This window comes from Periophthalmus magnuspinnatus, chromosome 2 (assembly GCF_009829125.3).
Source record: "Periophthalmus magnuspinnatus isolate fPerMag1 chromosome 2, fPerMag1.2.pri, whole genome shotgun sequence".
NCBI lineage: Eukaryota > Metazoa > Chordata > Actinopteri > Gobiiformes > Gobiidae > Periophthalmus > Periophthalmus magnuspinnatus.
In genome coordinates, this window is record NC_047127.1 from 1980737 (window position 1) to 2008186 (window position 27450).

Consider the following 27450-nt stretch of genomic DNA (forward strand, 5'->3'; position numbering starts at 1 on the left):
CACTGGGTAAACACTGGACGCTGAACAAAAACACAACCTGCTGGACAAACATCTGCCCTAAAGAGCCTGAGAAAGTCGGGGTCAGGGACCTCGCGTACACGGACCTCCAGGATGAGGCCCGTTTCCTTTGTTTCAACTTTAGATTCTCTTTAAAAGGTCATATATTACGCAAAATTGACTCTTGTGAGCGTTTAGTCGTGTTCTAAAGCCGTTTCCTCCTAAAAAACAGACCTGGAGTTGAGTTTTGTTTCATTCGCACATGTTTCTTATTAGTCTGTTACATCTCCAAAGCTCAAAACGCTCTGTTCCACCTTGTGATGTCATCAAGTGGCAGTTTTTAAGCTAAAAAAACAGCTCATTTTACAGTTTAGTTCAGTAGAAAGTGACAAAACCAGGACTGAAATGATCCAAATGATTCTAGAAATGAAGGTGTGTGGAGTTTAAAAACACAGCGGAGCACTTCCTGTATCGCCACACGATGACATCACGAGGTGGAACGAAGTGTTTTCAGGTTAAGATTACGTATAAACGCGCTGCACGTCACACTAGCGAGCAGCAGATTTTTATGAATTAAGAGAGTAAAATTGAGGAACGACGTGAGTCCGGAGCGGTGGGTGTGTGCAAACTGGGGACGATCACTAAAATTTTGAAAATGAGCTCATAAATCAGTCCAAAAAACGTCTGAAAAGTCAATTTTGCTGATTTAAAAGGTCCTATATTACACAAAAATGACTGTTAAAATGTTGTTTCCTCATCAAAAACAGACCTGGAGTTGTGTTTTCTTTCATTATTATTAGTCTGAAGCTCAAAATGCTCCGTTCCACCTCGTGATGTCATGAAGTGGTAGTGGAACAGCGTTTTTTTTTCAGTTTGAGACAAAAACTCAGCCTAAATGTGCAGGTTTTGTGCGTTAAACATGTGCAAACGAAGCAAAAAAAACCACAACTCCAGTTCCGTTTGTGACGAGGAAACATTAAAATAACACAGATCATAAAAAAAACAAAAAAACAGCGTCACACGTGCGCTTTAAATCCCGCTGCAGTTGCTGTAGGACGACGCACGAACCGCAGGTAAAGTGTTTGCTGCCTCGGCCATTGACCTTTACAGTACAACCGGCCGGACACTTACCCTCAAACGCACACTCTGACCCCACGATTCACACAAAACCAACTCAAAAACACCTCGTGCAGCTGTAGAGAACACACAGCAGCCGCACGGGGCCACGCTCCAGCCTCGCAGCTTCTACAAACACATTCAACTCCATCTTAAACCGTCTTTTAACCCTGCACGGACGCGTAGGTAAGCATCGCTCTTACGTTCGCTTTTAACGTTTGATTAGCTTGATCGTTTTGGCTGTTTTTTTTTTCCTCCAGATGATTCAAAATGCCAGCAGGTTCGGTCACATTACAAAGCATAAAAAAACTGGGCCAGGAAAACCGCAGCTATGAAGTCTCAGATGAAGGTTTGTGATTTATTTCGCCGCACGATGGAACATGGACCTGCCCCGAAACGCTTAACTGAATTATAAAACCGATCTTTTGTAGAGCCCGCTGGATCGTACATGTGAGTGGGGAGTATTCTTACAAACGCACATTATCGGAAGAGGTCTGAGGTTGATCGAAGAAAGAGTCTCGTCGTTGTAGGGTTTTGGAGAACGATGGTCTTGGTCTTTGGTACCAGATAGAAGATCCGTGCTTTTACTGAAGAAAAATGTTGAAGAAATACTTAAAAAAAAATGCCATAGGTTCATTTTTTTATTGTGCTCAAATGTTCTTGTTCTTCTGGACCCAATCTTGCATTTTTTGGATAAACTACACCTACGATCTCCAACCTTTTCTCTCCGGTGCGCTGCCTTTACCAAATTTTTACGTTTGCGAGAAATTGAGCAAATACAGCGCGGCCCAAAAGTCACTGACAGCTGAAAAAAACTCATAACTCTTTCGTTTCTAGATATTTTTCTTTCATTTTTTCAGAGCATTTAGAACGACTCTTCCGACATTAATCTGAGCAAATTCAGCACCGAGGAACGAACCCTCATTGTACAGTGGAACTTTGAGTCACATGGGTCAAATTCGACATTTTAATCCCAGAGATGCCCCAAGCGTAAACGCCATTAAAGGAATAATACGTGTTTTTCAAAGACGGGGGGCAGAATCTCCACAGACCTGACTAGTCCCGATTTCTTCCTGTGGGTCGATCTTAAAGAAAAGATGTTTGTGAATAAACCTCAGACGACTTAATAAACAACTTAAAACGTGATATCGAGGATCAAATAAGAGACATACGCCCGGAAATTAGATCATTTTTATTTCCAAGTTTAAGTCGTGATAAGTTCAAGTGTAAGTGAACAATTATAACCGTTTATATCGCCAAAAATCTCGGAAGGTTCAGTTTATCTACTGCTAAAATTTGATGAGTGTAACATAAGAATTATAGGAGCGATGGACGATTTAAAAGTGCCGCTGACTTTTGGGCCACGCTGTATAAGAGGCACAATGAGACTTAGATGTGACGCAGTTTGACGTCTATAAAAACGTAAACCAGTTTCCATTTATCAGGCATCAAAAAGACACATTTACATCGATAATCTACGTTTAATTTACTGCGTTTGAGCACAATAATAATTCAGAAATCCCGTTGTTGAGCTACACGTTTTGAACTATGAACTAAACTGTACGATTCTTGTTTTTTTCCACGACAACTAAAGCGTTTTTTTTCTTCCTCGCAGGAGTATGTCGGCGTCTAAAGAGAACGCAAAGTAAGTCAAAATAAAAATAAAAGGGTTGACGTCGGCGTCGGTCTAAATAAACTTGTTTTGTTTGTCAGGGCGCCGGGGAAGGCGGAGGAGCAGCCGGCCATAAGAGTCGGGTTCTTCCAGCTGGTAACGTCCGTCTCTTTGGTCGTTTCCTTTAGATTCGAGCTGTCGCGGTAAAACGTTTGGAAGATTTGCGATATCTTTCTGACGTAAATACAGACGATAAACGGTAATATCGAAACCAAACCGTACAGAAGATTTATCCCTCCAAAAATATTCCATGTGCATTTAAATAGTCAGAATTCAATCTTCTACGACTCATTTCTCAGCGTAAATACGAGGGTCATTCAATAAATAAGGTGAATTTTTCATATAAGGACTTTTAATACACATAGTTTACCTTTTTTTTAATTTTTATAACACTTTTACTTTTTACTCTTAAAGTGTAAATGTAGAAATATTGATTAAAAATTAGACATTTTGGTATTTCAGTAACAAAATCTATTTCTTAATTTTTCTTCTGAATTTTGTGAGTTTATTTTTGTTTTGCTCAAAGTCAAAACTTCAACTCGAAACTTTATTCAGGATGTTTCCACGAACATGGTAAAAATAACCCCTCAAAAAAGTACTTTTCCTGTTTAGTTAAAAAATGTAGTGGAGTAGAAAGTACAGATACTGCTCTCAAATGGAAAATGTACTTAAGTAGAATTTTGAGGTATCTGTACTTTACTTAAGTACTTTACTACTTGTACTTGTCTCCCTGCCGCTGCTGTACCTCGGTCCATGTTTCTGCACAGTTCCGTTTCTCCACAAAGCGGGACGTCCTGATGATGGCGGTGGGCGGAGCTTGCGCCGTGCTCCACGGCTCCGCCCAGCCCCTGATGCTGCTGGTGTTCGGGCTCCTCACCGACACTTTCATCGAGTACGACGTCGAGCTGAACGCGCTGAAGGACGACAGGAAAGAGTGTGTGAACGGCACCATCCAGTGGAAGAAGAACTACACTGCAGGACTGAACATGAGCCAGAGCGGCTGGAGCGCCATGAGCAATGCAACATGGGAAATGATGACTCCTCTGGAGGAGCTGCCCTGTGGGTGAGTGCGACTCCTCTGGAGGAGCCGCCCTGTGGGTGAGTGCGACTCCTCTGGAGGAGCCGCACTTAGCACAGGGCGGCTCCTCTGAGTGCGGCTCCTCTGAGTGCGGCTCCTCTGGGTGAGCTGCTCTGAGCTAAGTGCTTGTGACAAATGCATGAGGACGAGGCTTTTCCAACATGGAGCCTCATGTATGACACGTTATTAAAAGACCCGTGTTCTTTTTAGACCCGTGTTCTTTTTAGACCCGTGTTCTTTTTAGACCCGTGTTCACAGGCTCCTCTACACGGCTCATCTTTTATTTACTCTGTGTTTGTCTCTTTCAGGAATCTAGACATCGAATACGAAATGACCAAATTCGCTTTTTACTACGCTGGAATTGGAATCGCAGTGTTTTTGTTGGGCTACCTCCAGGTTAGTTTAGTTTAGACACATTATTTCCTCCTTTTGTAAATCATCTTTAGACCTGATCATCACTTTATCGACTTATCGTTCAGTATTTGAAACCTGGAACGATATTTTTGGAGTCAATATTTATCAAGTTTTGGGTCATTTTTTAGCTCTACGATCAGATTTAAGCCGTAAAAGTTTGGATTAAAAACGTGTCTGACTCATTACAGACGCAAACTGTTTATTTATTTAGTGCAGCTCATGATTTTTTAACAATATTGAAGATTTAGAGGAGTTTTGTGGTTGAAATCTGCAATATTATCATCCGTATTTACTTCAGCGATACATAGAACTTCGACACATTTCACTGCACTTTTGTCGTGTTCAAATCTAACCGCAGCTTCTCGTCCGACTGCAGATCTCGCTGTGGGTGAGAGCAGCGGCCGGACAAGTCCAGCTCATCAGAAAACAGTATTTCAGTAAAGTGATGCGGATGGAGATCGGCTGGTTCGACTGTACGTCTGTGGGGGAGCTCAACACTCGCATGTCTGAGTGAGTCCAGTTCACTTTCTATTGAAAAACCACGGGGCTTTGTTCACTGTGGAGGATTTTGGAGACTGCAGAATATTTAAGTTGCTTTTAAACCGTAGAATACTTTTTTTTTTTTTTTTTTGACAATGATTACATCTCTTAATTATATCTATGTCCTTGTCCTGCGTATTATTAATATTTATTTAATACAGTAGCAGCTTAAAAAATCAACCTCACAGCTGCTCGGGAAGATCAGAGCAGGTCCTGAGGTCGGAGCTTCGTGTCACGCTTTGAGGAAGTAGAAATGGTCGACAAAATATACAGCTACACCCAGCCCTGACCTCAGACTGTATATGTAAATGGACGTAGCTAACCTGCTAGCTTCCATCGACTCTGGCTCCAGTTCATTTTCTATTGAAAAACTGTGTCCTCTCTCTGTCTCTGCTGCTTCAGACTCATTTTGGTCATAAATGTTCATATTAACCCTCTACATGATCCTGGAGTTAATTAATTTATTTTAATTTATTTTTTTAGTTATTCACAGTTTATTGTTATTTACTTATGTTATTTTTTGAGGGTTTGTTTTTTTTTAGTTATTGAGGTTTTCGATTTTTTTTCTTTATTTTTAATTTATTTATTTATATGTATATTTTGTTATTTTGAGTTATTTATTAATTTATTTTTTGTTTTGAGTTTATTTATTTATTTAATTTTTTTTAAACTGTCCCCTCTCTCTGTACCTGCTGCTGTCAGACTAATTTTGGTGTTAAATGTTCGTACTAACCCGCTCTACATGATCCTGGAGTTAATTTTTTTTAATTTTTTTTTTGAGTTATTCACAGTTTATTGTTATTTTTTGAGTGTTTTTTTTGTTATTTTGAGGTTTTAGATTTTTTTCTTTATTTTTTGTTTATTTATTTATATGTTTTTTTTGTTTTTGAGTTTTTTATTTATTTATTTTTTGTTCTTTTGAAAAACTGTCCCCTCTCTTCGTACCTGCTGCTGTCAGACTCATCATTTTGGTCTTAAATGTTCATATTAACCCTCTACATGATCCTGGGGTTCATTTTTCTGAGTTATATGGAGTTTATTGGGTTTTTTTTTAGTTATTTTATTATTTTATTATTTTTTAGTTTATTTATATGTATTTTTTGTTATTGAGGTATTTATTTATATTATTTTTATTATTATTTGTATTTTTGTATTTTTATTATTATTATTTATGTTGTTTTTTTTTCCTCTGTCTCTGCTGCTGTCAGACTTGTCGTTTTGGTCTTAAATGTTCGTATTAACCCTCTACATGATCCTGGGGTTTTTATTTCACTATTGTGTCTGTAAATCAAAGATATGAACATTAACCTCCTGGGTCCTGGTGTCCACATGACGTCATTAAACTGTCACTTAAAGGCGACAGAAGAGTTTAACATATTATAGTTCAGATTCTAGATGGACTTTCGTTAAAGGCTCATGTCTGCTGCTCTTCAAATGAGGCACAATTGTTGTTTCTCATTTTGTTTTTACTCAGGACAAATGTTGCAAAATGTTTCAGGCTCTTAACAGTTTTCGCAAATCCTTATTCAAATGTTTTATTAAAATTATTCAAAAGTACCACGAAAGAGCTCGAGTTTTAGGAGGTTAATAACAGACAAATCAGGTCCTTCTTTCCCTGAGGTCACTCCTGTTAGCGTTAGCAACAGGTTTGATTGACAGCGTTGCTAAGGGCCCGATCCCCGTTAAACCAGAGGTGCGGGCGGGAAGGGGCGTTAACTTCAACAGCCTCGCTCTGGATTGGCTCTTTGGTCGCTATGATACTCACGGTCAGAATTACAGACACGAAACTCGGCTCCAAATTAGCCGCTATAACTGCTAGCCTCCATTAGCTTCATTTGGAGCTGAACGCTTTGCACAGTCTATGGGATCAGTTTGAATAATTTACTTATTTCCTGCGTTTTCCAGCGACATCAACAAGATCAACAACGCCATCGCCGACCAGGTGGCCATTTTCCTGCAGCGTTTCACCACGTTCGTGTGCGGCTTCTGCGTCGGCTTCATCAAAGGCTGGAAGCTAACTCTGGTGATTGTAGCGGCGAGTCCTCTGATCGGCGTCGCGACCGGCCTCATGGCGCTAGTACGTCCCGTTATCACCGCGTTAGCTTTGGCGGTTTTTGGACGCAACTTTATTTACTTTATTTACTCCGTCGATAGTTCGTGGCGAAGCTGACGGGTCTGGAGCTGCAGGCGTACGCTAAGGCGGGAGCGGTGGCTGACGAGGTCCTGTCTTCTATTCGTACGGTGGCGGCGTTTGGCGGGGAGAAAAAGGAAGTGGACAGGTAAATTCTGCGCAGGTGTGGTGTTAGCTTAGCGTTTCGTTGACCGCTGACCGTCCCGTGTGTCCAGATACGATAGAAACCTGGTGTCCGCGCAGCAGTGGGGCATCAGGAAGGGCCTCATCATGGGGTTCTTCACCGGATACATGTGGTTCATCATCTTCCTCTGTTACGCTCTGGCCTTTTGGTACGGCTCCGGTTTGGTGGTGGACGCAAAGGAGTACACGCCGGGAACGCTACTGCAGGTTTGAATCCATCGCACAAACACAAAAGTAGTAGATTCGGCGCAATTTATGATTAAAAATGTTCACTTAAAGCTTCTCTATTGCACAAAATGGACTCTCGTGAGGTTTAATCCATGTTCTAAAGCCGTTTCCTTCTCAAAAACAGACCTAGAGTTGTGTTTTGTTGTGTCCGTTCCACCTCGTGATGTCATCAAGTGGTAGTTTTCAAGTCAACAGCTCCATTTTTAACTTTAGTTTAGTAGAAATTGGCAATTCCAGGGCTGAAATTATCCAAATTATTCAAGTGAAGGAGCAGAACTCAGCTTAAATCTGCAGGGTTTCTGTTTTAAACGTTCGAATGAAACAAGAAAAAAAAGAAAAAACACAACTCCAGGTCTATTTTTGACGAGGAAACGTTATAACAGATCAGAAAACAACGTAATATGGACGCTTTAAGTCAGGGACGTCAAACACCTTTTCACCGAGGGCCACATCAGCAAAATGGTTGCTCTCAAAGGCCCACACTTTAAACAAATGTAACTACTTTTTTAACTTGTGCATTAACTGTCTCTGTATTTATTTCTTATTTAAGTTAAAAATATTACACATACATTTCCATAGATTTAAAAAAAATGGCTGTACAACTGTATCTCCTGATAAAGTAACATTTTAAGACAGTCAAACCTTTTAATTTATCTTGTTGTGGGCCACATAAAACGACGTGGGCGGCCACATTTAGCCCGGGGGCCTTGAGTTTGACACATGTGCTTTAAGTAGAATTAAAGCGCAGTGTCCCAAATAGTTAAAATCTATATAAATATGAATATAATTGGACAGTTTTGACCTTCTCACCTCTGCACTTTTCACATTATAGCTCAAAATCAGTGATAATTGCATTAAAACTTACATTTATTATCTTTTTTTTTTACCTCTTTTCAGGTGTTTTTCGGTGTCTTGATCGCCGCCATGAACTTGGGCCAGGCGTCTCCGTGTCTGCAGGCGTTTGCCGCGGGCCGTGGAGCCGCAACCAGCATCTTCGAAACTATCGATAGAGTAAGACATGTGGCATTTTAACTCGGAGCTATTATGAGGCTGAGAAATAACACTGATGTTATTTCTATGGCAACCGCTGAGCCTTATTGATGGACTGTTGCTTGAAATGTGCCACTGGCAGGAGCCGGAGATCGACTGTTTGTCCGAGGCTGGATATAAACTGGACAGGGTCAAAGGAGATATTGAGTTTCATAACGTGACCTTCCACTACCCCTCGAGACCTGAAGTAAAGGTAACCAGCGCAGAGGTTTATCAAATCAGAGAACAAACCCATTGTGTTTGTAACGTCCAGCGTTTGTTTGTGACAGATCCTGGACCAGCTCAGCGTCGCAGTGAAGTCGGGAGAGACCACGGCGTTTGTGGGTCCGAGCGGCGCGGGGAAAAGCACCACCGTTCAGCTCATCCAACGCTTCTACGACCCCAAAGAGGGCATGGTGAGTTTGCATTTCAAAACACGCTATCAAAGCTACAGGAGTAATATAGTCGTTCTCGAGTCAGCTGCCTTTTTGTGGAGCTGGAAATGAAGTCGTTTGGTGTAGCAGCTGTCTTCTTTTTTACATTCAGAGGAGTTTTAAAAATAGACGTCCCGGGGGATTGATAAAATGACATGATAATCTCTTTCATTATCAGACAATAAGCCCATAGAGCCCACTTTTTCAATTTCAATGGAGTTAGACCTTGAGCTGCGTTTTCTACTCGCTCCTGCAGAAAAAAAAAAGGCCTCTAAAAGCTACAATGTCAAGGTTACGCAAAAGAAAAGTATAGCACAAAATATATTAAAGCAACAAACGGCGTAACGGCTTCATCCATCACTTTGAGCCGAGCCACCTGCTCCGTGCGTCCTGCGTCTCAGGTGACCCTGGACGGCCATGACATCAGAGGGCTCCATATCCAGTGGCTGCGCTCTCTGATTGGCATCGTGGAGCAGGAGCCGGTGCTTTTCGCCACCACCATCGCAGAGAACATCCGCTACGGACGTCCCGGGGTGACCATGGATGATATCGTTAAGGCTACGAAGGAGGCCAACGCGTACAACTTCATCATGGACTTGCCTCAGGTAGTGATCTGCAGAAAAACAGAACGTACGCGTTTGGCTTTACTAAAACGATGATGATGTTGTTTCAGAAATTCGACACGCTGGTGGGCGAGGGCGGTGGTCAGATGAGCGGAGGACAGAAGCAGCGCATCGCCATAGCCCGAGCGCTGGTCAGAAACCCTCGTATTCTCCTGCTGGACATGGCCACGTCTGCTCTGGACAACGAGAGCGAGGCCGTGGTCCAAGAAGCTCTGGATAAAGTAGGTGCCGCACTTCTCCGAGTTCTTTAAAAGTTCTTGTCGTCTTTGAGGGTTTTTCTTGACGTTTATCCAGGTACGACTGGGCAGGACGACCATCTCCATCGCTCACCGCTTGTCCACGATAAAGAACGCGGACGTGATCGTGGGTTTCGAGCATGGGCGTGCGGTTGAGCGAGGGAAACACAACGAGCTACTGGAGAGGAAGGGAGTGTACTTCACCCTGGTCACGCTGCAGAGCCAAGGAGACAAGGCTCTGAACGAGAAAGCCAGAGAAAGTAATAAACCGTTGTCCCTCGTTTTATCGCGGTTCAACTTTCGCAGTCTCGCCTTTTTTTAGTTGTGATGTGCGTCCTGATGCTGCAAAACACAGACAGCGTGGCCCAAAAGTCACTGACAGCTGAAAAAAACTCATAACTCTTTCGTTTCTAAATCTTTTTCTTTCATTTTTTCAGAGCGTTTAGAACGACTCTTCCGACATTAATCTGAGAAAATCCAGCACCGAGGAACGAACCCTCATTGTCCAGTGGAACTTTGAGTCACATGGGTCAAATTCAGACATTTTAATCCCAGAGACGCCCCGAGCGTAAACGCCGTTAAAGGAATAATAAGTGTTTTTCAAAGACAGGGGGCAGTATGTGATCTCCACAGACCTGACTAGTCCTGATTTCTTCCTGTGGGTCGATCTTAAAGAAAAGATGTTTGTGAATAAACCTCAGACGACTTAATAAACGACTTAAAACGTGATATCGAGGATCAAATAAGAGAAATAGGGCGAAAATGCTTTAAATGTGACGCAAAGTGTGTTGGATCGGGCTGTTCAGGGCGAAAACCAAAATGGTGGACACTTAAAAGTTCATTTTTACTTCCCGTAGTTTAAGTAGTGATAAGTTCAAGTGTAAGTGAACAATTATAACCGTTTATATCGCCAAAAATCGGGGAAGGTTCATTTTATCTACTGCTAAAATTTGGTGAGTTTAATTTAAGGATTATAGGAGCGATGGACGATTTAAAAGTGCCGCTGACGTCTGGGCCACGCTGTATAATAACTGAAAAAAATACAGCTGATACTTCGCTGATTTCGCCCATCGTGGGTTATTTTTTTAGAACGTAACCCCCCGCGATAAACGAGGGACCACTGTATGTTTAAATGCTTTTGGATTTGAGTTGCTGAAGACTCACTCCGCCGTGTCTCGCACTAGTGGCCAACACAGAAGAAGATCTGGAGGGACGCACGATGATCAGAGCAGGAAGCTACCGAGAGAGTCTGAGGTGACGTCCAAACACATCCCCCCGCTTCTTCTTCTTCGCTTTCTGCTGATTCTCTTTCTTGCGCATTAACAAAACCCGAGCTAGCATCTAAATTGGGTTATTAGAGAAGCTGTTACGTGGCTGAAAATTTGTCCGTGTCAAAGCAGAGACCGGCGCCGTAATTTGCTAAAATAGCCTTTTGCATTTACATGGCCATTTGAAGCATTACGCTGACACCTTCATCTGGAAACACAACAGTATAAAAGGCTTTGGGTGTGAGGGGAAAAAAAGCCAGGACGTAATCTAAACCAGCAGTTTTCTTACGCCTACACCAAAAGAATGTGAATATATGTGAATGTTGAAGCCCGGGTTTGCACAACGCTCATGTTTCTTTGACTTTGGTCGTCTCAGGGCCTCCATTCGCCAGCGGACCAGATCACAGATGTCCAACCTCATTCCTAATTCAGTTTCCTCCGCGGGAGATCTTGGCCCCAGAGCGTACTCGCTGTCCCAGCCCGACAAATCAAAGGTTTGTGTTGACGAGTCCGGCGCATCTGACTTTATGTGAGCGCAAACCTGCTGTAAAACCCGGGTAATGGAAGGATTATTGTTCTGGAACCTGCCTGAACGACAAAGATCACACGCTCAGGCTAATACGGGTTTTCTCAGTCGCTTTGGTGCGTTTTTCAGATGTTTTCAAAGCTTTAAATGCATTTTTCAAAGTAATACAAGCATCAAAACCTGTTGGATCTATTGCGAAACCAAAAAACTGCGCAAAATCTTTAGTTAAACTCACAAAATGAAGTATTTCTTTCACTACAAATACATTTTTAGGGTTAGTATTTCTTTTTGCACTACTGGGAATTTTTTGTGAATTTTTTGGCTGTTTGATCAGATTTAAGCCGTAAAAGATCAAATTATTAACATCTAATCAAATTGTCCAACAAAACCCTCATAGTGAACAAAGCTTAGGCGCAACTTATCGATATATAATCAGACAGAACAATCATTTTTTCTTCGTACCAACTGAAAAATGTTGTTATTTTTCTTGTTCTACTATTAGATTTGAGGTGGTGGGTTGAATAAATAACTTGGACATGAACTAGAGTGTTTAATTCTATTTATTTATCGCCGTTTGTCTTATAAAACCATATCGTTTCTACCACTTTTAGAATAATTTTTTTGGAAATACTTCTACTTTAAGATTAATTTCAATATTATCGTGTTTTTAGAGCTGAGTTTTTATCCTGCGTTTGCAAAATTAAATCGTTTTTTTCGTTATTTCAGGGTTTTTTTTCACGTAAATGCGAGAATAAATCAGCTCTTTGGTTAATCTTTTGGTTAATTATTTGTTGCAGCTCATGTCTTTTTATGATTCAATCTATTTTAAAATGATTTATCGTCATTTTCGTGTTTCATTTTGATGGCGTGCGTGCCGTGAAGTACGTCGTTTATCGCGGTACATCTCAAAAATCGCTTCGAAATGTTTTATCGTGACGCATTTTGACGTTGTTCTGATAAAAAGGCTGCTGTCGAAGAAGAGGAGGAGTCGGTGGAACCCGCTCCCGTGGCGAGGATCCTCAAATACAACCGACCCGAGTGGCCGTACATGCTGTTCGGATCCATCGGCGCCGCAGTTAACGGAGGAGTCAACCCCGTGTACTCGCTGCTCTTCAGTCAAATCCTGGCTGTAAGTGAACGCATCAGTGTGAGACGGCCCGAGTGTGTGACGGGCCCGAGTGTGTGACGGCCCCGAGTGTGTGAAACGGCGCGAGTGTGTGAAACGGCCCGAGTGTGTGACGGCCCCGAGTGTGTGACGGCCCCGAGTGTGTGACGGCCCCGAGTGTGTGACGGCCCGAGTGTGAGACGGCCCGAGTGTGAGACAGGCCCGAGTGTGAGACAGGCCCGAGTGTGAGACAGGCCCGAGTGTGAGACGGCCCGAGTGTGAGACGGCCCGAGTGCGAGACGGCCCGAGTGCGAGACGGCCCGAGTGCGTGACGGCCCGAGTGTGTGAGACGGCCCGAGTGTGTGAGACGGCCCGAGTGTGTGAGACGGCCCGAGTGTGTGAGACGGCCCGAGTGTGTGTAACAGCCCGAGTGTGTAACAGCCCGAGTGTGTGACAGCCCGAGTGTGTGACAGCCCGAGTGTGTGACAGCCCGAGTGTGTGACAGCCCGAGTGTGTGACAGCCCGAGTGTGTGACAGCCCGAGTGTGAGTGCGTAACAGCCCGAGTGTGTAGCAGCCCGAGTGTGTAACAGCCCGAGTGTGTGTGCCTCCTCTGTGTGTGCGCAGACTTTCTCTATACCGGATTCTCAGAAGCAGCGTGACGAGATAGATAACATCTGCCTCTTCTTTGTCCTGGTCGGAGTGCTTTCTTTCGTCACGCAGATGCTTCAGGTAAGTCGAAGTCTTTACTCCCCGAGCGCACACGTGTTCGCCAAGTCTCACGACACACGTACACACGGCGCCGTATGTCGTTTAAAAGGTCAGATGTTACACAAAGAGCGTCTTGTGAGCGTTAAGTCGTGTTATACTGCGGTCATGTACTCAAAAACAGACCTGGAGTTGTGTTTTGATTCATTCACACACTTTATTATTAGTCCGTCAACATTGCCAAAGCTCAAAAACGCTCCGTTCCACCTTGTGATGTCATGAAGTGGTGGTTTTCAAGCTCCTTTTACCTTTTGTTTTAGTGGAGATTGGCATTTACAGAGCGGAAATGATCCAAATGATTCTAGAAATGAAGGTGTGTGGAGTTTAAAAACACAGTGGAGCACTTCCTGTATCACCACATGATGACATCACGAGGTGGAGTGTTTTCCAGTGTTTAAGTTAAATGCTCCTTTGACCTTTAGTTCTGTAAAGATTGGCAATTCCAGCTCTGAAATTATCCAAATGATTCTAGAAATTAAAGAGTGTGGAGTTTCAAGATGAGAACATTAATAAGAGACGAATCAGGCGGCGTCTTTCCCTGACGTCACTCCCGCTAGCGTTAGCAACAGGCTTTATCGGCAGCGTTGCTAATCGTCCACTATGTGCTAAACCAGCAGCGCAGGCAGGAACAGGCCTCGCTCCTGATTGGCTCTTTGGTTGCTATGACACTCGCGATCAGAATTACAAATATTGAACTCTGCTACAAATTTGGCGCTATAACTGCTAGCCTTGATGCGCGTCGTTTGACCCGTGCGCGTTTTGCATCTTCCAGGCTTTAAATCCGCCAGTTACTTTTGCAAATCGTTAAGTCATTACAGTTTTTCTCTGTCGCTTTGATGCTTTTTTTTTTTTCTAACCAAAACTGAACATTTCAAAAGTTTAATCTGCAAATCATTCAGTCACATTTGCAAATCGTTAAGTCGTTTTCGTGTTTGTTTTTTCCAAAGTGAGCTCTTTTTTTTTGGAGCATTGTTTCAAATCATTTTTTTGTGTGTGATTTTGCGAGACTGTCTGCTGTTCCTTACACTTTTGATTTGGTTTTGTCAGACTGTTCAAAATGCATTAAAGCGGCTCTCATCTATTCCAACGAAACATTCAAAACATTTAAACGTCCTGAATTAAACTAAATGGATTCTTTAAGCTTTAAGTCGTGTTTTAACGCCGTTTCCTCCTCAAAAACAGACCTGGAGTTGTGTTTTGTTTCATTCACACATGTTTGAGTCACACTTAATTATTAGTCTGCAACATCTACAAAGATCAAAATGCGACGTTCCACCTTGTGATGTCATCAAGTGGGAGTTTTTAAGTGAACAGATCGGCCTAAACAGGGAGAGGAGACAAGAGGAGGAGGAGAGGAGACAAGAGGAGGAGAGGAGACAAGAGGAGGAAAGGAGGAGATAAGGAGACGAGACAAGAGGAGAGGAGACAAGAGGAAAGGAGGAGATAAGGAGAGTCTAGACAAGAGGAGGAGAGGAGACAAAAGGAGGAAAGGAGGAGATAAGGAGACAAGACAAGAGGAAGAGGAGAGGAGACAAGAGGACGAGGAGACGAGACAAGAGGATGAGGAGAGGAGACAAGAGGAGGAAAGGAGGAGACAAGAGCAGGAGGGGAGGAGACAAGAGGAGGAGATAAGGAGACGAGACAAGGAGGAGGAGAGGAAACAAGAGGAGGAGAGGGGGAGAGGAGGAGGATTCATTCATTCATTTATTCCAGGAGCTGAAATGATCCAAATGATTCTATAAATGAAGGTGTGTGGAGTTTAAAAACACAGCACTTCCTGTATCACCACACGATGACATCACAAGGTGGCACAGAGCGTTTTCTGGTCTAAATACGCAGGTTTGTGTGTTAAACATGCGTAACTGAAAGAAAACACAACTCCTCGTGTGTCTGTGACGGGGAAACGACATTAAAACAGATCAGAAAACGGCGTCAAACGGGTCTTTTAATGTAAAGACAAAGCTAAAGCGTTTGTGGTAAACTCGCCCTTTTTTTTCTGCAGGGTTACGCCTTTTCAAAGTCTGGAGAGCTGTTGACCCGGAGGCTGCGGCGGCTGGGGTTCCACGCTATGCTGGGGCAGGAGGTCGGCTGGTTCGACGACCACAGGAACAGCCCCGGAGCGCTGACCACACGGCTGGCCACGGATGCTTCACAGGTTCAAGGGGTGAGTTATGTCCTGAGAGAAAACAAAAGCCTTTCATGAATCCCAAGCCGTATTTCTTGGTCTGACAGTTTAAAATTCAGTTGTTTATGATGTAGAACAGTAATTTCCAGACTCTAAAATGTGGTATTCTCAGAAGGAATTCCAAGGATTCCTAAAGTATCGTATTTTCTGGACTATAAGTCGCTCTGGAGTATAAGTCGCACCAGCCAAAAAATGTAGAATGATGAAGAAAAAACTAATATAAGTCACATTTTTGAGGAAATTTATTTTACAAAATCCAAGACCAAGAACAGACATTTTATCTTTACAGACAAGTAAAAATGTAATAAAAATAAAATGATAAAAAAAATAAAAACAATAAAAAATGTAATAAAATAAAAAATGAAAATAAAGAAATGAAATGCAATAAAATTAAAATAATAAAAAATAAAAATGATAATATACATAAAAAATTAATGTATTAAATTCAATAAAAAAAATAAAAAAAATGCAACAGGCTGAATATCAGTACATCACGCTAACGCAACACATTTATATTATTTTATTCAGCGACATGAAGCACAGACAGAACTGAACACGTGTCTGGTTTGTTAACGTAAGATATTAACAGTTAATCAGATAAATAAAGAAGAAAAAACAAGCAACAAGTTTACTCTGGATCTCACTCCAAATCAATAAATCCTTTAAATTCTTCATCCCCTTCTGAACAACTCCACCAACTCTAGAGAAAGATGAAGAGTTCAGTGTTTCTCTTTGTCTTTTAAATCACCATAATGTTGAAATTTTTAGTTTTCAATGGTACAGGAGGAGTAGATACCTTATTAGCATTATTATTACACTGTATTTTTTCTATTATTATTATTATTATTATTATTATTATTATTATTATAACCTGTATAGCTGCAGTTGAGATCAATACCTTAAATAAAAATAATCAGAAAAAAATGCCATTTATAATCCGGAAAATTCAATAGTAGTCCAGACAAATCCAACAAAGGGATGTTAGCGACTTCTATTTTTACTCATTTACTTAAGAGAAGGATGTTTTTGCCTCCAGTGCGTCCTCTTGTAAAACAGGGATCAGGGAGAGGAAAATCTTGGGAAGGACTTGGAAATATTTGATTTCCTGGTGTTTTTTCTCAGGCCACTGGCTCCCAGATCGGAATGATCGTGGACTCTCTGACGAACATCGGCGTGGCCATCCTGATGTCCTTCTACTTCAGCTGGAAGCTCACCATGGTCATTCTGTGCTTCCTGCCGTTCATCGTTCTGTCTGGAGGGTTTCAGGCTCAAATGCTCACGGGTTTTGCTAAACAGGACAAAGCCGCGATGGAGACGGCGGGACGGGTCAGTCGGAGCGTTTTTAAAACTTTTATTACTACCAATTTGTTAGATTTTCATTTTTAAAGTTTCAACAATTTCAAATCTACGTTGAGAATATTTTAAAAACATAATTCACAATCAGTACAATCTAGAAAAAATATTGCAACAAAGAATGATTTACCTGAGAACAACAGGAAGTGCACCATTTGCTCACTAGTGTCATGGATCGAATCATAATTTTGTTTTTTTTAATATAGTTTGAGCCCTTTGTTGAATTATTTATATTATTATTTATATTATATTATTTATATTTATTTTGATATGCTTAGTTTTTATTGAATTATTTTATCATTATTTTTTATTATTGAATTATTTTTTATCATAATTTGTATCATGATTATTATATATATATATATATATATATATATATATATATATATATATATATATATATATATATATATATATATATATATATATATATATATATATATATATATATATATATATATATATATATATATATATATATATATATATATATATATATATATATAGACTGTTTATATAAATGGACATGGCTAACCTGCTAGCTGCCACCGCATTCCAAACAGGAAGTGATCATGTCCACACTTCCTTCATCATCGACTCTGGCTCCAATTCACTTTCTATTGAAAAACTGTGTCCTCTGTCTCTGCTGCTTCAGACTCATTTTAGTCTTAAATGTTCGTACTAACCCTCTTTACGTGATCCTGGGGTTCTTTCTTGACTTTATTTTTTTAAGTTGTTTTTTTATTTTTTTTATTTTGAGGGTTTTTCATTTATTTTCTTAATTTTTTTTGTTATTATTATTTTTTATTTTATTTTGAGGGTTTTGGGTTGTTTTTTTTTGTGGTTATTTTTACTATATTTTTAATTTATTTTTAGGTTGTTTTTTTTGTTATTATTTATTATTATTATTATTATTATTATTATTATTATTATTATTATTATTATTATTATTATTATTATTATTATTATTATTATTATTATTATTATTATTATTATTATTATTATTTTAGTTATCCTAGAGTTTTCCTCAAACAAAACTAATTTACTGAAGAAGGTTCTGTAAAAACTTAAACATACTTTCTAACTTTGCGTTTTATTAACTGTAAATGTTCGTTTTAACTGTGCACTCAGGAATCTCGGACGCAATCTCAACGGGACTCCCTGATGATAAAAATACAAAATAAATAAATAAAACATAGTGCATCTACACAGTTTATAAAAGTAAAGTGGTTTTCAATCTGAGTAACTCGGCGTGTGCGTTTGAACTGAGCACTTTACCTCAGGACAAACAAAAAAACCTTTAACTGGACTTTTTCTTCTTCTGTCGCAGTAAAACAAATGCTTAGTTCTTCATTTAAAAGCAGATTAAATTAAAGATTAACGATTCCTTTTGGGGGAGAACACAACAGCAGAAATAGAGTTGGATTTATAGGCAGATTTTGTTCCCGCGGTGCTACTTTTTAGTTTGTTTTGGCGCCGTGTCCTGGAGGGTCACGCTGTTCTGTTCTCCGTTTTTGTTTGTTTACAGATTTCTGGCGAGGCTCTGAACAACATCCGCACCATCGCCGGTTTGGGCAAAGAGAAGCTTTTTGTGGAGATGTTCGAGGCGCAGCTCCACGCTCCCTACGACGCCGCGATAAAGAAAGCCAACGTGTACGGCGCTTGCTACGGCTTCGCGCAGTGCGTCGTGTTCTTCACAAACTCCGCCTCCTACAGGTTCGGCGGATATTTGGTACGACAAGAGGGGCTACACTTCAGCATGGTTTTCCGGTACGAAGCGGACGACTTTGTGAAGTTTTGTTTAAAAAAAAAGCGTGAAACTGAGTCACTTTTTGATGGTTTTAGGGTGATTTCGGCCATTATTACAGGCGGTCAAGCCCTGGGCAGAGCGTCGTCCTACACGCCGGACTACGCCAAAGCCAAGATCTCAGCTGCACGTTTCTTCCAGCTGCTCGACCGTGTTCCTCTTATCAGCGTCTACAGCGACAAGGGGAAAAAATGGGTCTGAGGATATGACATTTCACGTTACACTCTCCTTTTAACGACATTTTTATGCAAGAAACAATGAACTGAAGGCTTAGTTTTTCTACGCTTGTTAATTTGCATAATCCTTTGAACCTAGCGTAGCATAAATTTGTTTTTCTCCTGCACTTTAGTTAAATGTAGTGACAGACTGAGCCACACGGGGGCACTCTACCTCTCACGCCTCATTATGACCTTTGTTCTCGTCCTCTGTTTGTTTTAGGATAACTTCCAAGGCAACCTCGAGTTCATTGACTGTAAGTTCACCTACCCCTCCAGGCCCGACATCCAGGTGCTCAACGGTCTAAATGTTTCCGTGAAGCCGGGCCAAACTCTGGCCTTTGTGGGCAGCAGCGGCTGTGGTAAAAGCACGAGCGTGCAGCTGCTGGAGAGGTTCTACGACCCGGACCACGGCCGTGTGGTGCGTAAACTCACGACTCGTTTATTTAGGCCGATACAGGAGCTACTGGAGTAAATGTAAAGGACGTGAAGTGAACGAATACAACAGACTGAGCAAATATGGAAAAAAAAGTCTATTCTGTCTGTTTACAGTCGTCTGCCGTTTATCGCGGGGGTTCCGTTCTAAAAATAACCCACAATAGGTGAAATTTGTGAAGTAGTTGTAGTAGTACCTTTATTTTTTTACAGTTATTCTCTCAGTTTTTGTCTGTAAAACCCCTCACCACACACTTTATACACTTTTCTCACACAGGCGTTAACATTTTCTCACATTTCTCTCGTTTAAACTCTCTCAAAGTTCAAACCTGTGTGGATTTTTTAAAATAAGTTCAGTATTATAGAAAGAAGCCGAAGATCAAGACCCGTTTTTCAAGCTGAAACATGTTTGAGAAATAAAAATAAATGTTTTTTTTATGCTGGATAGTATAGGAAAAACAGTTGACCGATTTAAACTTCATCTTTAGCTCTGGATCAGACCTGGACACAGACGGTTTCCTATAGTGTGAATAAAAATGACAGCTTTTAGAAATACTGTAACAAATTTAATTTTAATGATCAACCTACGAAGTTGGACACATATGAAATGATTAATAGTGCTCACTCGGTGCAGAACGTTTCATCGACATTGTGGGTTTTGTCGGGGAGAAAGCAAATTGCAAACGTACAGCACTTCAGAGTCACACTGAGATCCAACGTTTATGTGAATTTGTCTGAACACATTCTGTACTGGACAGGAGACACGGAGGAGACTGATGGACAATGGTCTACAGTCCAACAGCCAATCAGGACGCACGACACAATGGTCTACAGTCCAACAGCCAATCAGGACGCACGACACAACGGTCTACAGTCCAACAGCCAATCAGGACGCACGACACAATGGTCTACAGTCCAACAGCCAATCAGGACGCACGACACAATGCACGATCATACACTGTAAAAAAAACACGTAAAATTGCGCTAAAAAATCCACGAAATGGCGAAACCGTGAAAGGTGAACCGCGATATATCGAGGGGACAACTGTAATCATAATATCAGTACGTTTGTCGAAAAACTAAGGCCGGGTAGTTTTGCCTGAAAATAAAATTGATGATTTTTTTCCTCTAAAACTTTTTCGATTTCTCTCCCTTTTCCACTAAAAATGTTCTGCAAACTCTGGACAACTGTCAAACTTCACAACAGATCGTATTTGTTCATATTTAACCCATCGACCATTTGGGAAATCTTTTATGAATGAAATAAAACAAACGATTACATTAAACATATCCCCCCAACATTTGATTTGACGTCACTCATTTCAGACCAAACTAATCGATTTGAACTTCAGATTCGATTATACAAAGTTTTGCCCAGTTTTAGTCCAAAGTTTTACACAAAAGGACTTTAGCGGAACCTCCTGAACGGATTCACACTATATAATATCAGTCCGTGTTCTTGTATTTTTACGTTTTTCCAACAAATGAACAGCAGTAAAGTCAAAGTGAGTTCTACTAAAATAACACAGACCAATCAAACATGACAGATGAATAATAAATCTAAAAACACACCGCAGACCTCTTCAAACGCGCTGCTGTTTAAGCCTTTGTGCGGAGCGTCTCCCCGTCGATGTCGAACAAGAAGCTTTTGATAAAAGGTCAAGAGCAGCTGTAGTGTTATTGGGCATTATGAAACAGAGCGGTGGTTTGTCACTGTCTCAGATAATTGGCAGACATTTAGTGCCGTCGTGGACCGAGCCGCTCCAGATCCTCGTTCCACGTCGATTCATTTATCAGTCGGACATTTGTGCTGACGAGGTTCTTTATTTTTAAAAAGAGAGCACTTCATCCAGAGTGGAGCCGCTTTTGTGCCAGTGAAGGATCAGAGCCAAGATTCAAATGGCCCTAATTGAGTTGGAAGTGGTTTGGAAATGCTGTTTTGATTTGCAGCCAGATGTAAAAAGGGCAGTGCCACCTCTGCGCTGGTTAAGACATTACAGACTTGTTTTGTTGTATGATTGCCCATTAGGTTAGTTTGGAGTTTAATGTTTGTTTGCACTGACGGTAAAATCAATGACGTTCTGCAGATGATCGACGGCCACAGCTCCACGCAGGTCAACGTGGCCTTCCTGCGCTCCAAGATCGGCATCGTGTCCCAAGAGCCCATCCTGTTTGACTGCAGCATAGCGGAAAACATCAAGTACGGCGACAACTCCAGGGAAATCAGCCTGAACGAGGTCATCTCAGCCGCTAAGAAAGCTCAGCTCCACAGCTTTGTCATGTCTCTACCCGAGGTACAACTGCACACGCACTCGGGCTCTGTGCAAGAAACACACTGGAGGCGCCGTTTGGTCCAGCACAAAAGAGAAAAGACGACAGACAGAGATTAACATCAGCGTGAAGGCGGCACACACGCAGGAACACAAAGGAATCCCACAAAAACGGGCATTTGTAGAAAAAAACTGAAGCAGAACTGCACCAAAAACACAAACAAACACAATATTTCCATGTCATAAAGTCTTTAACATGATTAACTTTTACGGAATTTCTAATAGTCAACACCAGTTTTTGTGGAATTCTATTGATTACATATTATTTTTAAGGTGTTTACTATTAGAAATTCCACAACAGTGATCAAGAGAAAGACTTTATGACGTGGAAATATAGTTTTTTGGTGCTGTGTTGTTACGTTTTTGGTGCAGTTATACTTATGTTTTTTTCTGTAAATACCAGTTTTTGTGGAATTCTATTGATTTCATATTTTTTTTAAGGTGTTTACTATTAGAAATTCCTTAACATTAATCAAGAGAGACTTTATGACGTGGAAATATTGTTTTTGTTTGTTTTTTTGGTGCTGTGTTATGTTTTTGGTGCAGTTATGCTTCTGTTTTTGTTTTGTTTTTTGTGTGAAAAATATGAAATCGATAGATTTAAACAAAAGCTGGTGTTTACTGTTTTTTTCAAAGGTATTTACAAAAAAAACAACAAAAAAAACAAACAAAACAGAAGCATAACTGCACCACAAATGAACAAAAACAGTATTTCCATGTCATAAAGTCTTTCTCATGATTTCTGTTGTGGAATTTCTAATAGTAAACACCTTAAAAAATAGATGAAATAAAAAAAAATTCCACAAAAACAGGTATTTACAAAAAAAAAAAAAAAAACACCCAAAAAAATAATAACTGCACCAAAAACGTAACACAGCAACACAAACAAACAAAAACAGTATTTCCACATCATAAAGTCTTTCTGATGATTAATGTTCAGGAATTTCTAATAGTAAACACCAGTTTTTGTGGAATTCTATTGAGTCGATTGCATATTTTTAAAGGTATTTACAAAAAAACAAAAAAAAACAAAACAAAACAAAAACAGAAGCATAACTGCACCACAAACAAACAAAAACAATATTTCCACGTCATAAAGTCTTTCTCATTACTACTGTTGTGGATTTTCTAATACTAAACACCTTAAAAAAAAAAATGAAATCAATAGAGAAGTCGTGTTGAATTGAAAAAAGTCAGATTTATTGATTCATGTGTGCACAGTTGTCAAAGAGCTGTTGTCCCAAATGAACAAACAAACAGTGGATTTGTACCATTAAAATAATCGTTCCCGTCTTAATCTAGTCCGAGTGACTTTATTCTGCAGGACACGTCGTCTTGAACGCTAAAAAAAAAAACAAGATTTGACCTAATTTTCATGATACTATCTGTTGTTACGCGAGGGCAAAGAGAGAGAAACATTACAGATCAATAAAAACAGATAAATGATGAATACAGATCGATAAAAGTAAAGATTTAGGCCGTAACATTACCAAAAGAGCCATAGACAAAGATACGTCAGGATATAAAAACACGACGACTGCTGAAATGACCTCCAACTCTGTATTCCGTTCCCTGTCTTTAGAAATACGACACAAACGTGGGGGCGCAGGGCTCGCAGTTGTCCCGCGGGCAGAAGCAGAGGATCGCCATCGCCAGAGCCATTATCCGTGACCCCAAAATCCTGCTGCTGGACGAAGCCACGTCAGCTCTGGACACGGAGAGCGAGAAGGTACGGCGAGCTGAAATCAGAAATGTGTAAAGACGAGGAACGGGGGGAGCGCGACTTCACCCACAGCGTCGAATTAAGCGGTTATGTACGGAGAATTTGGAGCCGAAGTTGGATTTTTATGAATTCCAACCGCGAGTGTCCTAGCAACCAAAGAGCCAGCTGACCTGATTCCGCTCTGACTTTTTCCGTAAATGTGACTAAACTAGAACTTTCTATGAGGTGGTGCTTCTGGTTGTGTGGAAACTAGTTTGTTTTGTGTCAACTGATCAATGTTTATGTGCAACACCACGTCGACTCTGCACCGACTCTCTGGGAACATTTAAAACGGCTCTGTCCCTGTAGAACTTAACGTGTTTTATCGAGTATAGGTCGCACCAGAGTATAGGACGTGCCAGCCAAAAATGCATATTAATAAAGAAAAAAACCCCCATTAATTTCACACATAAATTTAACCGGAGTATAAGTCACACTGGAGTATAAGTCGTGCCAGCCAAAAAAGCATAATAATGAAGAAAAAAAACATTAATTTCACATAAATTGCATCTGAATGTAAGTCGCACCCGCCAAAAATTGCATAATAATGAAGAAGAAAAAACCCATTAATTTCACATATAAATTGCATCTGAGTATAATTCGCACCGGCCAAAAATTGCATAAATATGAAGAAAAAAACCCCCATAAATTTCACACAAATTGAACCGGAGTATAAGACGCACTAGCCAAAAAAATACATAATAATGAAGAAAAAACCCATAAATTTCACATATAAATCGCATCTGAGTATAAGTCGCACCCGGGGCCAAACTACGAAAAAAAGTGTGACTTTTAGTTCAGAAAATACGGTATTTGCTGTCAAGATCGGCCGCTCCACACGAAATAATACAACCCAAATGATGATGGCGGCGCCTACAAGAACTTCCGGGATAAGATGAGTTTGAAGATACGCTAATGAAGGTAACGCCCCTTACCGTCTGCATCGATTTACAGACACAATAGTGAAATAAAAACCCCAGGATCATGTAGAGGGTTAATATGAACATTTAAGACCAAAATGAGTCTGAAGCAGCAGAGACAGTTTTTCGATGTAAAATGAGTCAAAGTGCGCACATGTTCACTTCTTATTTGGAACGCGGTGGCTAGCAGGTTAGCTATTACCATTTACATATACAGTGTGCGGTTTAAATAACGCGCTGAGGCCAACGCGCTGAGGCCAACGCGCTGATGTTTGAGCGTCTTGATGTTTGCAGCAGCAGCAGTTCATTATTATTACCATTAGCGTCATTATCATTCATCATGTGCATTATCAGCTCCCACCGCAGCTCCACTAGTGTCTCTGAGCGAGTGTGCGATTGTGGGAGTGTGCATTTGTGCGTTTGTGGGAGTGTGGGATTGTGGGACGTGGGAGACTCGAATGTTGAAATCTCACAGAGGAGAGAAGAAGCCTCTGTGGTACCGACCCGCTGGAACATTCTAATGATGGTAATCAAGCCATGATTGTCAAATTGCTATAATTGTACCGTGTGTGTCTGCGGGGAACTGATGGACCTGCAGAGATGTGTAACCGTGTGTGTGTATGTGTGTGTGTAAGTGTGTAGGGGTGTGTAGGTGTGTGTAGGTGTGTGTAGGGGTGTGTGTGTGTGTAACCGTGTGTGAGACCGTGTGTCTAAGTGTGTGTGTAACCGTGTATGTAAGTGTGTGTGTAACCGTGTGTCTAAGTGTGTGTGACCGTGTGTGTAACCGTGTGTGTAACCGTGTGTGTAACCGTGTGTGTAAGTGTGTGAGACCGTGTGTGTAGCCGTGCATCTACGGGGAACTGATGGATGCTGCAGAGATGTGTAACCGTGTGTGTGTCCGCGTGTGTGCGGGGAACTGTTGGACGCTGCAGAGATGTGTGTGTAAGTGTGCAAGCATACATTAGCGTGTGTAAGTGCGCGTTAGCGTAGGTAAGTGCGTAAGCATCTGTAAGTGCATTTTAGCGTGTGTGTGTGTGTAAGCGCGTCTTTGTGTGTAACTGTGCAAGCGTGTAAATGTGTGTGTAAGTGCATATTAGCATGAATGTGTGCAAGCGCGTGTTAGCATGTGCAAGTGCGTGTGTGCAACTCTAATAGTGTGTAAAAGTATGTGTAAGCATGTGTGCGTAAGTGTGTGAAACTAAGTGTGTGTTAACTGCGCGTATATAACTGCGCGTGTATATAAGTGTATAACTGCGTGTATAACTGCGTGTGTATAACTGTATAACTGCGTGTATAACTGCGTGTATAACTGCGTGTGTATAACTGTATAACTGCGTGTATAACTGCGTGTGTATAACTGTATAACTGCGTGTATAACTGCGTGTGTATAACTGTATAACTGCGTGTATAACTGCGTGTGTATAACTGCGTGTGTATAACTGTATAACTGCGTGTATAACTGCGTGTGTATAACTGCGTGTGTATAACTGCGTGTGTATAACTGCGTGTATAACTGTATAACTGCGTGTATAACTGCGTGTGTATAACTGCGTGTATAACTGTATAACTGCGTGTATAACTGTATAACTGCGTGTATAACTGTATAACTGCGTGTATAACTGCATAACTGCGTGTATAACTGCGTGTGTATAACTGCGTGTATAACTGTATAACTGCGTGTATAACTGTATAACTGCGTGTATAACTGCGTGTATAACTGTATAACTGCGTGTGTATAACTGCGTGTATAACTGTATAACTGCGTGTATAACTGCGTGTATAACTGTATAACTGCGTGTATAACTGTGTGCGTGTATAACTGCGTGTGTATAACTGCGTGTATAACTGTGTGCGTGTATAACTGTGCGTGTATAACTGCGTGTATAACTGCGTGTATAACTGCGTGTATAACTGTATAACTGCGTGTATAACTGCGTGTATAACTGTATAACTGCGTGTATAACTGTATAACTGCGTGTATAACTGTATAACTGCGTGTATAACTGCGTGTATAACTGCGTGTATAACTGCGTGTATAACTGCGTGTATAACTGCGTGTATAACTGCGTGTATAACTGTATAACTGCGTGTATAACTGCATAACTGCGTGTTCTCGTACATTTTTCTCAGACGGTCCAGGACGCTCTGGACAAAGCTCGAGAAGGCCGCACCTGCATCGTCATCGCTCACCGTCTGTCCACCATTCAGAACTCTGACATCATCGCCGTCATGTCCCGCGGCTACGTCATCGAAAAGGGGACGCACGACCACCTCATGAGCCTGAAGGGGGCGTACTACAAGCTCGTCACCACGGGAGCGCCGATTAGCTAAACGCTCGAGGAGGAAGAAGAAGAAGAAGAAGAAAACAGCGACCGAGAACGACATTGTTACAAAAACGTGGGAGCGTGTTCCGACAGTTCACTCTTACAGTATTTATATGAACCAGAAAGTGTGTGTTTGAGTTTTGTGTTGTGTTTTGTTGCTCTTTATCAGTGTTTCAGGTGTACGGGGACCCCTAGTGGTACGGAGGGGAACAGTTTGGAGTGATTTCAGATTTAAAAAAGATGGAACGGACAAGTATTTGAAACTTAAACGTTCTTTGTAATGTTTCTGTAGAATAATTTTGACATGAGGATAATTAAAACAAGAAAACACAATTGGTTTTATTGATTATATTGTAAAAAAAATTAAGATATGTGGGTTACGACTGGGGCTGTCCATCAAAAGTAAAGTTATAAACGCCCAAATGAAAGCTTAAAGTGAGGTGTAATACGCACAAAATATCACAAAAATGATTATAAAGAGAAAAACAAGGCGTTCTTGATTGGGTTTTTTCATTCAAACGTGGCTTGAAATGTTGTGACGGTTTATTTTAATAGGTGAGATTTTACTTTTAAGTGTTTTTTTCATCTGTGTTTGTGAAATTTCAGGTTTTAATGGCGAATATATTGGAGAAGTTTGTTTATAAAGTGAATTGTGTAAAGACGATGGCGGGAACGGGGAATAGTTTTGTTTTGGGACGTCACAGTTGTTGTTTTTTTGCTTTTATTTCAGTTTGTGTTAATGAAAAAAAGAATTAATAAAAGGTTTAAACTAG

At 40.9% G+C, this 27450-nt stretch overlaps 1 protein-coding gene across 1 annotated transcript; it reads left to right on the forward strand.

Moving 5' to 3' along the window:
• Positions 1-1383: 1383 nt before the first annotated feature.
• On the forward strand, positions 1384-27450 carry LOC117381491 (bile salt export pump-like). Its single transcript, XM_055227294.1, has 28 exons — positions 1384-1462; positions 1545-1563; positions 2729-2758; positions 2827-2881; positions 3553-3848; positions 4172-4259; positions 4654-4787; positions 6723-6894; positions 6972-7096; positions 7164-7338; positions 8257-8370; positions 8492-8602; positions 8679-8804; positions 9224-9427; positions 9496-9666; positions 9740-9941; positions 10866-10935; positions 11326-11443; positions 12440-12604; positions 13206-13310; positions 15349-15510; positions 16654-16857; positions 18413-18654; positions 18730-18886; positions 19130-19327; positions 21429-21635; positions 23254-23400; positions 26484-27450. The coding sequence occupies exons 1-28, from the start codon at positions 1384-1386 to the stop codon at positions 26682-26684; spliced, it is 4077 nt and encodes a 1358-aa protein (XP_055083269.1). The 3' UTR covers positions 26685-27450.